Source organism: Ipomoea triloba, chromosome 15 (assembly GCF_003576645.1).
Source record: "Ipomoea triloba cultivar NCNSP0323 chromosome 15, ASM357664v1".
NCBI lineage: Eukaryota > Viridiplantae > Streptophyta > Magnoliopsida > Solanales > Convolvulaceae > Ipomoea > Ipomoea triloba.
Genome location: NC_044930.1, coordinates 3,559,790 through 3,573,073, shown reverse-complemented (window position 1 = coordinate 3,573,073; position 13,284 = coordinate 3,559,790). Strand labels below are relative to the sequence as shown.

The 13,284-nt window shown below is 37.3% G+C and overlaps 2 protein-coding genes across 3 annotated transcripts; both read right to left on the bottom strand.

Annotated features, from left to right (window-relative positions):
- Positions 1–1,892: 1,892 nt before the first annotated feature.
- Positions 1,893–7,079, bottom strand: LOC116006250 (fatty acid amide hydrolase-like). Of its 2 annotated transcripts, XM_031246551.1 has the most exons (21): positions 6,892–7,079; positions 6,567–6,697; positions 6,322–6,431; positions 6,149–6,209; positions 5,484–5,671; positions 5,256–5,385; positions 5,036–5,113; positions 4,776–4,923; positions 4,564–4,676; positions 4,396–4,471; positions 4,213–4,284; positions 4,060–4,111; positions 3,891–3,962; positions 3,725–3,805; positions 3,430–3,533; positions 3,244–3,336; positions 2,849–2,917; positions 2,698–2,762; positions 2,547–2,608; positions 2,361–2,456; positions 1,893–2,221 (listed from the first exon to the last, which is right to left on the bottom strand). In XM_031246551.1, the coding sequence occupies exons 2-21, from the start codon at positions 6,664–6,666 to the stop codon at positions 2,159–2,161; spliced, it is 1,833 nt and encodes a 610-aa protein (XP_031102411.1). In that variant the 5' UTR covers positions 6,667–6,697; positions 6,892–7,079; the 3' UTR covers positions 1,893–2,158. The 2 variants fall into 2 exon arrangements, with proteins under 2 accessions (XP_031102411.1, XP_031102412.1); XM_031246552.1 differs by lacking the exon at positions 6,892–7,079 and having other exon boundaries at positions 6,567–6,799.
- Positions 7,080–11,183: 4,104 nt separating this feature from the next.
- On the bottom strand, positions 11,184–13,284 carry LOC116007132 (thioredoxin-like 1-1, chloroplastic). The gene is made up of 4 exons (XM_031247732.1): positions 12,894–13,284; positions 12,430–12,606; positions 12,164–12,328; positions 11,184–11,870 (listed from the first exon to the last, which is right to left on the bottom strand). The coding sequence occupies exons 1-4, from the start codon at positions 13,161–13,163 to the stop codon at positions 11,544–11,546; spliced, it is 939 nt and encodes a 312-aa protein (XP_031103592.1). The 5' UTR covers positions 13,164–13,284; the 3' UTR covers positions 11,184–11,543.

Sequence of the window (13,284 nt, the reverse complement as noted above, 5' to 3'; positions counted from 1 at the left end):
ATGCATTCATGCAATTCAACAGAATGATCGCCCCACTCCAATTTTCCTGTTTAATCCAAGACAAGGCTTCTTTGATAGCCCAAAGTTCCACATGGTAAGGATCCAGGTGGCTGGCATACGTTCCAGAGCGGGCTGCCATAATATGATAATCTCTGTAGCTTACAGTTATACAAAAGCCTGCAAGTCCGTCGTTTTCAAATAGCGCCGCGTCAACAAAGCAGCGCAAGGTTGCACCTGGATGGGAACTGCTCACCCTTACCCTTGCCTTCTCTTTACTTTTGCGGGACTCCTTCTAAGCAGTCAGCCAGCCAAGAGCATGACTCAATACGCCATTTGCGTTAAAAGCTTTGTTGTTCAAGACAGTCGTTTCTTGCGCACCAGATGGACCAAATGATCACAACAATTTTGCTTTGGGTATTCGCATAAGCCCCTGTCAATACAGATTCAAGCCACCTCAAAAAATTAGGAGCCATCCGATCAACAACGATGCCAACCACTACCCAAACACTCGTGACCGGTGGACATTTCAGAAAGATATTAGTCATGGTTTCATCCTCATTATTGCACATTGGGCATTCAGGTGCGATGTCTATCCTTCTCATGTGAAGCGTTGTGCGAACTGGTTGGATCCCTTTTACACTTCTCCATAGCAGATTTCGGATTTTGACCGCCACATCCACCTTCCATAACTTGCCCCAGGAGACAAAGTTATTGTTTCTCGTTGGTGAGCTATACAGATAAGGCAACCATATTTGGTCACCTTTTCCACCTTTCAAAGGTAGACCTCGCCAAAATGTCGCATGAAAACCATAATGACCCTGTTATTATATGTTACTTTCTGATTTGTGAATTTTGATACTCGAAAATAACATGTTTATTTACTTAAATTTTATACGTTAAGTCAATAAAATTTCAGGATCTATTTGACCCTTTAAAAAAAAGAAAAGAAAAAGTCACTATTAGGTTATATATGAAAATATATCTCAACAACTATTATTTTACTTAAATGCTTGAACTTAAAAATCTAATTAAATAAGATTGAACTGTTTTTTTATTAGTATTTTAAAAAAAATTATATCACAAGTTGTTTGTAGATAATAGACCTGACAATTTGTATACAGTGACGGAGCCCGTATAGGGACAGCTGCCCCACTCCCCCCACCCCACCCCTTTATATATATGTATGTATATATACACATATATAGGCATTAAAGTGTATATAAAACTTATATTTATATTCAAATTGTTAATAGTTTGAGTGATATAGTTGGTTAATCTCAAAATTTGTTTTTAGAAAGCCTATGTCATAGGTTCAAATCTCATTAGCAACACTTATTTTTATTTAATCTCTTTTATTGACATAGGTTCAAATCTCATTAGGAACACTTATTTTTATTTAATTGCTTTCATTCCTACACCATAAATCAAATATTTTTTTAATGTACCTTTTATGAATCATTTATTTTACAAATTAAATGCTTCAGTTAAAAGAAAATAAAATTAAAAAGTATTTATGAATAAATTCAAATTATTTTATCTAATTGATTATGTTTCATATTTTGTCATAAATATTTTTACATTTTAACCCACTTAGTATATTTTTGGCTCCGACCCTAACTATTATGTAATCTATCAAAAAACATTCTATTGTAATTTTTAATGTATTTTGTATTTTAACCTTATTATAGCTGTTTGATATTTTGTCATTAACCTTTCTAACGTAATTTAAATTTCGCCCCACTCACTTAATTTTTTGGCTCCGTCCTTGTTTGTATAAATAGTTGGTTAACGAGTTGACATGATAAGAATACGAACAAGATAAGGTACAACACGTTTAAATAAATTTTACTTTTGCAGAGAATAATAGAAAAGATGTAGATTAAAAACTCGAATTAAATGATCTAAAAGAAACACTTATTTTCTCTGTAAGGAGAGGTGGATGCAGACTTTTAAGCCAACATTGCCATTGGAAGCAAAGGCTGTAACCATAGCTTTCAAAGAAAGAAAACATTACAACATTGTTATCAAGAGAATTATAAAAGAGAAATAGAGAAAGATTGTGTTTGTAATTGTGATGCAGACAGGCCATAGCTGCTGTGACACACCAAATCCCAGTTTCATAATCTTTTTTTTTCCACTTGGAAAAACACAAAAACATTCAATCCTTAGCCAACATGTCAAAGAAAACCTCTGGCTTCTTGTACTCTGAGCTGCACAGTACCTGAAATCCGGGGCCCACATGAAAAAAGCAGCTTATCAGTGTCCGCCACATCAGGGAGTAAAATTTAGGGAGTAAGATTTGGGAGTCCATGTAGTAGAACTCATTCTGAAAAGGAGTTTAGAGCAGTGACAGTACATACTTGCATTGAAAACGCAATGTGGATTAACAAGGACTCGGTCCATGGCTTCCCGATGAACTGAAGGCCTATAGGCAACCCGGATTGATCATATCCAACCTATACCGAAAAATTTCTCAGTCCATAAACATATACCTGAAACGAGCTAAACAGAAGAGATGAACTATTGACAGGTAGAGAGAGCATTACGGGGACAGTCACTGCTGGGAGTCCTAAGAAGTTCCCCGCAATCTGGTACCGAACTAGTGCAGCTGGAATACAGCACATTGGTAAGCCTCGTTAAGACATAACACATCCTTCAATTTGGTATCAGAGTTGGGGATTGGATCTGATTTCTTACCTCCATTTATGTAGTCTAGCTCCCCGGTTTTGAGAGCATCATTCTTTATTTCATACGCAGTTACACTGCAACAAGTGACAGATATATGCATATGGTAATGATGTAAGCGTAAAACTTTTCGAAAAATTAGAATGGAAATGAAAGAAAATACCCTGTGGTTGGTGTGACAATGACATCTGCCTCGGAAAATATTCTTCTGTGGAACTGCAACTGCCGGTTTCTAGACAGACATAGCGAAGACAGACAAAAAAGTATTATGGTACTAAACAAAAAAGTTTGTAGTTGAGCGCCACGTTTCGATGGCAGAATGCTGGACTCGGCTCCCGTGGGCCGTGACTAAATCTGATATCAATTGTCAGGATAAAGTGCTTACTACTACGCCAAAAGCTATAGCTAGTAGCGAATGTACAACTTTATTTCCTTATACTTGCATAACAGTTAGCACCACGTTTCGATGGCAGGATGCTGGACTCGGCTCTCCAAGCGGCCCCCAAAAACTACCATGACAGTTAAACCAATAGTAGAAGCTATATATATGTCACTTACCTGATCCTCTGGGCATTCAGGTATTCCAGGCTGCTAAAGGATCCATAAACCGGAAGTGCAACCCGAGCATCCCACCCTAGCTCGGACTTTTTCCTGTTCCAATCACAATCAATAATAAGGTCTCTTGTGTATTCTTCAACAAAACCTAAATTTTATAATACGTATATGGTAAACTAAACTACATACAGCTTTTCCAGTTGACGGGCGATAGAAGTACTGCATTCAGATCCGATCGTCACGTAATGCGCCAGGCGCATCACCTCTATCTCGGGCACCGTAACATCTATGGTCTTTTCAGAAGAAGTTGCGGGTTACAAAGCTATTGCAGGCATTGGCAGTTACATACACAACACTGTACAATAATCCGATTCTTTTTTTTTTTTTCTTTTTTTTTGGGGGGGGGGGGTTCCGTTTTGGAATCTCAATTTCCTCAACCATTATAGAAACTCTGTACTAAAAGTAAGGGAAAACGTTGGTAAACCTTCCAGCAGAAATGTTCACATAAGTTGGCCAAGGCTCGAGAACAACAGACTCTTATCTCGTCGGTGCTGTCATTAAACCACTGAGAAAAACCGACAACATTAACATTAGACATCAGTTTGTTTAGCAGATACGCAAGGGAGAAACGAATGACAAATCCCCTGTACCTCTCCATATTTGGCTAATCTGATATCCGATATCGGGTTTGGCAATTGCAAAAGAGGGAAGCATAATTTTGGCTGGAAAAATGATCAAAACTACATTAAAGCACTCGTGTTTCTGACACGAAACATAGCAAAAAATATGTTAATTTGAGAACCGAAAGAATGCTCTTACCAGTGCAGATGCGGATAGATCAGTAGCTGAGGGATTACTGATAGCTGCATAGCTGGTAGGCAAAAAAAAATGGTTTATCTAAAGAATTTTTTTTTTTAAATCGGGAGATAAAAAACGAAAGAAGAAGAAGAAATGAAGTTCAAGAATACTGACACAATGAGTGCATCTTCTACTGTACCAGATAGAATCCCGACCATTCCAACTGTCCAGTTCAGAGGAAGAACACTGAAGGGAGAAATGGTAATAAACTACTTTCACATTGTGGATCGAGCACATAATATATAAATATAAATCTGCAGTTTCACTATCAATTTAAGGAAGAAAATTAGAGCATACCCGGAGTGTGGTACACGTCCAAAAGATGGCTTCAAGCCAACAACTCCACAAAGAGCAGCGGGCATTCGTACAGATCCTAAGCAGAAGAGAAAAGTAAGCCAATTCTTAAGTTTCGGCACAAAAACTACGAGAAACTTAACAATCTTCTGCAAAAGCAAGATTACCCACCTCCCCCGTCGACACCAAGTGCAGCGGGGCATAGCCCTGCAGAAACAACAGCTGCAGATCCGCTAGAAGAACCACCGGTAATCCTCTGAGAATTATATGGATTTCTTGTTGCCCTAAGGTATCAATGACGAACACGATGAACACTGTCTATGTAAAATCTAAGAATGTATGCATATAGGCTTAGTTTTTGGGGAATGGAAGCATAAATTTACCCGTAGTGGGGGTTTATCCCGCTGGTTCCAGCCCCGAGTTCGTGCATATTTGTCTTCCCAATCAGTACTGCCCCGCATTGTCTCAGGCGCTTCACACAGCACGCGTCATCCTCACATTGTCTTACTTTGTGCAACCACTTCGTACCTCCTACAATTTTTTTCACAATTTAGCAAGTACTAAGGTAAGACGTTTAATTTCACCTAATACCTAGTTTAGTCCAAGAACAGAACATAGTTTGATCAAAACAAAAAGAGGACACCTGTGGTCGGATAAGGTAGGCAGTCTATTTCGTCCTTTATGGCAATTGGAACTCCATCCAACACCGATATTGGTTCTCCTGAGAAGCGTATTATCAAAATGATTTTAAGGAACAGAAGCACACTTCACTAAGGTTAACGAAACAAAAATCTTGGTTCTCTGATGCAATGAAGAGATTCAGGAGCAACCCGTAATTCGAAATAGGATGCAAATGTATGTACCTCGTTCATAACGAACAGTCGATTCTGCAGCTTGCCTCAATATGTCTTCAGCGTCAAAGTTAATGAAAAACGACATTTGCAGTTTAGAGCTGGACGACTCATTGATCGCTTTTATCAATCTTTCTGCAACCTACAGTGAAATTGCAATGACGATTATGTCTGATATGATACAACACGGAAACTAGCTTTTGATTTCCCATCTCGTGTTTATGAATGGGAATGTCTCACCACGCGTGGAGTCACTTCTCCTAGTTGATAAGCTCTCGAATAGTCCATTATAGTCCACCGTTGGAAACCGAGTTTTGTAGCGTTATGCAGCGTGTTCGGGGAAGCCTGAACGCATTCTACAACCTGTTGAACTTGTTCTGGAGGAGATAGTTCAGGTTTCATGTACTTCACTTCTTTCTCCTCATTCTCTGTCATCACATTTTCATTAATTTCACCAAAAAGGGGTTCAAATATTGTCATTTGTCAAAGGTTATGCTTCCCAAGTAAAACATGTTCCTCTTCATCCACCCTCAGTGTACCAATTAAACACAGAACAAGGAATAATTGATTAAAACAGACTTAATAAACATGTTGTTTCAGTATTAGACTTAAACTTTCAGTTGAAACGAAACACATCTTTCAATGGGTTCAAACCTTCACCCTACTTGATAAAGAGACTAACCATGGGCCAACCCCACTCATGTTAGTTAGGCTGTTGGCTTGGTAACCACAATGTTCTAAGTTTAACTCCCAAAGGGAGCAGCCTAGTGGCCTTCTCAGCCAGTAGGGCAACCTAGGCTGGTTACCTCCTTGTGGTCCATTGCTGGCTAGGATCACAAGGTTAGGTTTACCTAGTGCACACTCTCAGGTAGTGACTGCGAAAAAAAAAAAAAAAAAAGACTAACCTTCATAAGGGTGCAGAGGAACATAGAGGGGTGACTCCTGCAACTCAGCAAATGAAACCAACTGCAAAACAATCCCATTATCTCTAAGAACAACTAAGTCTGAACAAACAAGAAATCAGCAAAGAGAGACAACACACAAGAAAAAAAAAAAAACAAAAAACAAAAAAAAAAACCTTGTGAATCAGATTGTTCCTCTTCAGAAAGAACAGCAGAATTTGCCCAAAGATTGGCAATTCCAAGAACCAGACAAAAACCTTAACCAGAACTCCAGCCATCCGAGGTGCTGCCAAGAAAAAGTACCACAATCAATCATTTCTCTGCAAATTTCCCCTTAATTCTACCCAAGAATCACCAATACACACAGAACCCACACTAAAAATCAAAACATTAAAACAAAAAACCAGCAAAAAAGAACAACCTTTAACATTGGCTCTGAGATAAAATTCCTTGCTGGCATGGCTAAGATCAACCTCCTCCACAGCCTTGTAAATCACGCCTTTAGCTCTCAGGAAACCCATTTCAATTCACCTCACTTCTCTCTCTCTCTCTCTATAAATGAACAAAAGAATATGACAGACAACGTTCCATTCCATGCATGTGTGTGTATATATATATATAAGTGTGTGTATTGTAAAGAGGGTTGGTGAGAAAAAAACAGGTTCCAGGTTGCAGTGTGAGTGAGAGAAACAAAAGTGTCGTTTTCCCAAAACAAACGGATTGACAAGTACTAAGAACAACGTTACCTGCAAAAACGGTTGTCTTGTTCTCATTCTTTTCCTTTTCTTGTTCCTCTACTCTCATCTATTCCAGAAGATTATTGGAACGACTAGGGATGACTAGCCAGGTATCTACTGATGAACACTGGGCAACGGATTGATGAGTCAATGCAGTGGTTGGGAGATTCTCGGCTTTCTTAACAGATTCAACCCCAACTAACCCAGAATTATATTCCCAGGAGGTAAATCACATTTGTGTCTTAACCATTTTTTGATTCGGGTAAAAGTGTAAAACAAAGTGAAATCCTGTGTAATTATATTACGAAAAATTACACCTTTTCATTCTGAGGCACACCAGGTACAACTAGATCACACGGTCTTTTGACATATTTTTTTTAATTTAAATGGATATTGTTTAAGAATCATATTCTCATTTATTATTATCCATTTTAAACATATAATATATTATTCCTTCTTCTCATTTAGGTAATCGAATCTCCATTAACCGGGCTTAAATTAGGAATGGACCCACAAATATTTATACTACTCCGTATAGTACAAAATGACTCAATTTTATTAATTTTTTAAACATTAATTTCTTTAGATTGATTGATCAATTTATGGGCATTCTCTCTTCTTCTTCTTCTTCTTCTTTTTTTTTTTTTTTTTTGCGCAATTGAATTTATGGGCATTCTCATCTTTTTATGAGAATGGATCAGTTGCAATTTGCCATTTGGATCCTTATAAGTTATCACAGAAATTGAAGGGAGAATAAATATTGGAAAGTGATGGGTTTGGTCACAAGGACCCCATCAACATGAAGAGTCTCAACTGTCTCAAATTGTTCATTAAGATATGAGTGTAGTACACTCACTTTTATCCTCAATCTTGCCCCCATGGAAAAAGAAAAATATGTATAAAAAAATGTGCGACCAATTCAGACGTTGTTCTTGTATTTCCTAGTACCTAACTTGTAAGTAAGTGATGTCATTGTTCTTTTATTTCTTCTTTCCTTGGTGTCGGTGTGACCTTTGAGTGGGTTATTTTTAGCTCAAATATATCTTATACACAGAAAGGTGAATTCTTTCGGCCCTAGAATTTTTACACGGCTCTACCCTGACCTGACAAGATAGTAAATGAGTAAATTATGATAATTTAATAGTCCATTAAATAGGAAGATCAATGTCTAATGCCAGTAAAGAGGCCACCACATTTAATGTAACTACCACATCGCAACGATTAAGATTCGATCATATGTCATTATTCACAATCTGCCACTCAAGTGACATGAGAACGGGTGGACCGGATCATCAATAACTATTTGATGTGTCAACAAACAAGAAGACTGTAAACCCAATCCGATATGTATTACGGAGTACTATTATTTTGGCAAATTATGCTATGGACCTAAGTCTATGTTCATAATTTTAAAATTCTATGTTCACAATTTTAGAACTCTATATACAAAATTACGTTACTTAATATTCACAATTTTTGAACTCTATATTCACAATTTTGTTATATAGATCCAAAATTGTGTTGTACTATTGAATATAGAGTTATGAAATTGTAAATATAGAGTTCAAAAATTGTGAACATAGAGTTCTGAAATTGTGAATATAGAGTTCTATAATTGTGAATATAGAGTTCTGAACATAAAATTCAAAAACTGTGAACATAAAGTTTTAAAATTGTAAACACAAAGTATTAAAATTGTGAACAGACCCAAATCTACCTTAAAAAGTGGCCCCGAGTCCATGGCATATAAACCCTATTAGTTAGAATGTGAGTAAAAGCTTGTACGGTTGTACCACATGGCTCATCAATTTCACTGTATCAAGTGAATTGAAATTATAATATTTAATAAAGGTCCACTAACACGTACTATGGTTGTTTAGTGAGTCTGATCTGCAAGTTGATGCGCATGTGCGCTCTTGAGATGTTGAATGACAGCATTACTGCTTGTACCAATTGTATTGTGTCGATAAAATGTTACAAGGTTAAAATATTTAGTAAAAATTTTCAAACACCAATGGTTATTTAAAGTATTAATATATGCGGAAATTCTATCAAAAAAAATATTCAATCCGCTCTGAAAATATTGAATGAGAGCATTATAGCTTTACAGTTGTATGCTTCATCATGTCAAGTGCATTAAAATTACACAATAATATTTACTAAAAATTCTTATCCCTAACACCAGTCAACGCTTATATTAAAAGTGTTGGCAAGCGAAAATCCTGCAAAAAGGTTGCCTGCACGCTCTTTAAACATTGAATGAGAGTTATATCTTGTACGTTTCATTGTGTCAATTCAACCACAACCAAAATTACAAAATTTTATTTAATTTACTATAAACATTCCCAACCACCAATAATGGTAGATTATTTAAAGTGCTGGCATGCAGAAATTTAGCCAAAACGTCCACTCTTAAAACATTGAATGAGAGTGTTACAGCTTGTACGTTTCATCATGTCAATTACATCAAAATTATAATATTTACTAAAAATTCTCTAACACCAACAATTATTCAAAGTGTCAACAAGCAAAAAATCGGCCAAAACGTTCGCATTGGAAACACTAAATGAGAGTCGTTACAACTTTAACATATAATTTTCATCATACTAAGTGCATCAAAATCACAACATTTACTAAAAATCCAAACCTAACACCAATATTGTTATTCAATGTATCGGGGCAATCATAAATTCAATTGATCAAAGTCTTGAAGCACAAAGAGTCAACAGTTGCCTCCACATCATCCATGTGGGGTGTAAACCGGGACATCGGATGCCACTAGACCACAAGGTCTTTTCATGTATCATTCTAATTACAATCCTGTCAAGTATACTATACATTACAAGATTAGAACACAAGAAGTATGAATATAAATATTTTTATTTTTTTTTGTGTGTGTAAGCAAAAGATGTAATAATAAATAGTGTATTGATTATGAAGATAAGGACTGAAGACAACCCTCAGATTGCTAACTACACTTTTCCTTTTTTGGGTGGTTCTGCATTTAATTAGTAGCGATGCTCCCATGCAAAACCACATATATTGGGCAATTTGGCGGTGGATTTGATTTTGACCTCAACATGCATGCATGAACTATGATTGATCATAAGTGGTTGGTTGCATGGAGCTGTGCCAAAGATCATACACCAGTTAATGGATCACATTAATTTTAGGTAGGTGGATGACAATTACTAGTTTCCACTTCTATTCACACATATGATCAATCATTATACCTTGGAGTCGTGAATCATGATGATTAACATGTTAAGATAATTATCATTGATATATATGTCCATTTTTAATGTATTGTAAATCTATTTTTATTGTATTACAAGTTTATTTTTAATATGAAAAAAAGATTAACATTGTAAGATAATCATCATTGACATAGATGTTCATTTTTAATGTATTATAAATCTATTTTTATTGTATTACAAGTTTATTTTTAATATGAAAAAAGACAGTCTAAACGCTATGCGTTTAACGTGCAAAGCAAGCCCGTTTAGTGCGTAACAACTTGAAATTTTACCACTAACATTACTCTGTTTGTTTGGTGAGAAATTGAGGATTTATGGGCCTAGACATTGGTTTGATCCAAAATCCTAGCCCTTGGGCCAACTCCAAAATTTTCATCTGAACATTGTTCTTTGAGAAAAGAGGCAAATTACAGACCAAAATACACAATTTACATACTGAATGTTCATGATTTATATACTAAATATTCACAATTTACATATTGAATGTTCACAATTCAGTATGTAAATTGTAATGTGTTCATCTTGTAAAGTGAACAGTATGATGAAAATTTTGGAGTATGTAAATTGGTATAACTATTGACATTCCAACTCATCGGCTGCTTTTATTCCGGACTGCACACGTTAAGGACAGATGGGCGGCCATTAACGAGATTACTCCGTATGAAACACTCAAACTAACGTATGATTGAGATTGACCTCCATTCCAAAAAGACATTAGCGCCATATAAGGCGGACCCCCATAATACGTTACCCGTAAAACCTTCACGAAACTCCCTCAAAATCAGCCTTCTTTCACTCACTTTGTATTGTAACCTAACCTAAATTTATGGGCATTTGCGTTTTGCATTGCAGATAACAAGTAATGTTATCAAGTGGGTAAACTCAGTTTCATCTCATCTAGATCTATATGAAAGGTAACTCTTATCCAAGTGACTCATGTTTTCCCTTAAATCAAATATTAATGTGCATCTCATGTTTTTCCTTCAAACACTTTATGAATCAAAACATAACCTAAATTGAATCTGGTTTAAGTATATCTTGGGCTCAATAATAAATTCCAGCTAAAAGTGAATATAATTTGAGTATTACTCAATAGTTCATACACGCTATATATCCTATGATATGACATACTCCCCAGATGGGAGGAATACATAGAAACTACAAATAGCATCTCACATATGGGCTAATCTCCGTTCAAAATGGAGAAAGCCAGGAGGGGGTAGAAACCGCATTCTTGCCTGCCCTCATATTGGGTTATCAAAACACCCACCATCTCCTACAAGGCTACAACAACATATACACACCACCAGGGGAACACCAAACTACAATATGTAATTTACACGGGCAGAAAACCAGCACTGTACATGGCCATGTCTCGCTGTAGTGTCTTCCTCTCCCTGTCGTTTAGCGGGGGGAAGGGGAAGCGATGGCTTTGTCCCCGGACTCTTGATTGACCTTTTGTGATGTAGCTAGTGGAATAGGAAGGGGTAGGGGGAGCTGGAATTCTGAGTTGGGGTTAGATGACGACGACGATGATGATTTCCCTATAGTAGCTGTTGTGAACTCTTCTCGTGAGGGTGCAGGCGCGGGTTCTCCTTTAGATGTGTATTCGAAGGAGAGATCCCTGTTGCTTGCGAGTGCAAGTAGCTCTTTCTCCTCGAGGCCTTTTGGAGGCCCGAGGCTGCATCGATCCGTGCCATACTTGACCAGTGCGTCTTTGAATTTCTTGATCTGTTTCATCAAATCATCACCATTGTTACAAAATTTGGAAATAATGATAAGAACCTTGACAAAAGAAGTATCTCCCAACATAAACACACCAACTAATGGCCAGAAAATCATAAACAGATCAGATATCTAACACACACACTGCTAATTTTTGGACATTGAATCAAACAGATCTAAAGATTGTGACTTCAGCAGACAAGCAATTTGAGCCAGGTAATCTAGTGACCGAAATATACACCTAATGTATCTCATACATTTCTAAGACAGGATAAAACGAGAAGACAAAACAAACTAACCGTGGCATTGGTGCAGCTGAAGCTACAAACACGACCTTCAGCTCCTCGGTAAAACCGGAAAAAGGGAAGAACATGTACATTAAGACTATAACACATGGATTTGTGCTCCTCATAGTTGACCTGCAGAAACTGTACATCTGGGTTCATCTCTGCCAATTGGCATATCTGCAGATAAAGACAGCCAGAACGAAAAACACATCAGCTTGTAACACATTTGTGGATCAAATCGAACTGTAAAAAACATCATCGAGAAAATAATGTTGTACCTTGGGATGGAGGGCTTTGCAGCCACCACAACCAGGAGAGAAGAAATCAACCACCACTAATTTATCACCGGCGTTCAAAAGGGAGTCCACAAGATCTTGAGCGCCAGTCACCTCCTTCATGTTGGGTTGAAGCCCCTTCTCCCACCATTTTGGAGCTTTCCTTAGTCCAATACTCATCTGCATATAAACATACCATGAATCATAAAGGTACTCTAATAGTCTAATCTGCTAGGTCATCTCAATCAAGTCATTAACTATACAAATTTCCATAATCGACACCAAACGTAATTATTTCCTGCCCCAAAAACCCCCCCGTTCGCCACAAATAATTACAAACAACACGGAATTTTAGTATTTTACAATCGAATTGAAGGAACTAAATTCAAAAGTCAGAAAAATACAAATTAAGAGTTTGCATATTGCAACCAGTAAAATCTAAGCATTTATATTCAAATTATGTATACCGGCGCACTAGAAGGTATGGCTTGTCGGCTTCCGACGCCGGTGGTGTCTCGTTCACGCCTGAGGGCAACTCCACCGCCACAAAAATCGGTGCTCGGCAGGTTGCGATTAGTACACCGAAGCTTCAGATGAGAGAAGAAATTCTCGGATCTATTTGGAAAAGCACAAACTCTGTGCTGTGTATGATGATGATGATGATGAATCGCCGATTTGCAATCAACACTCGACGGCGAAAAGACAACGCCGGCGGTCTTGCTCAGCACGTCAGCCATTGATAACTTCTTGCTAGCTTATCTGGATACCGAAAAACAGGTGAGAAAATCCGAAATTTGAAGATAGATAGATAGAGATTAGAGAGAGAGGGATGAGACTTCTGGTTTGCCTTTCCTTTTC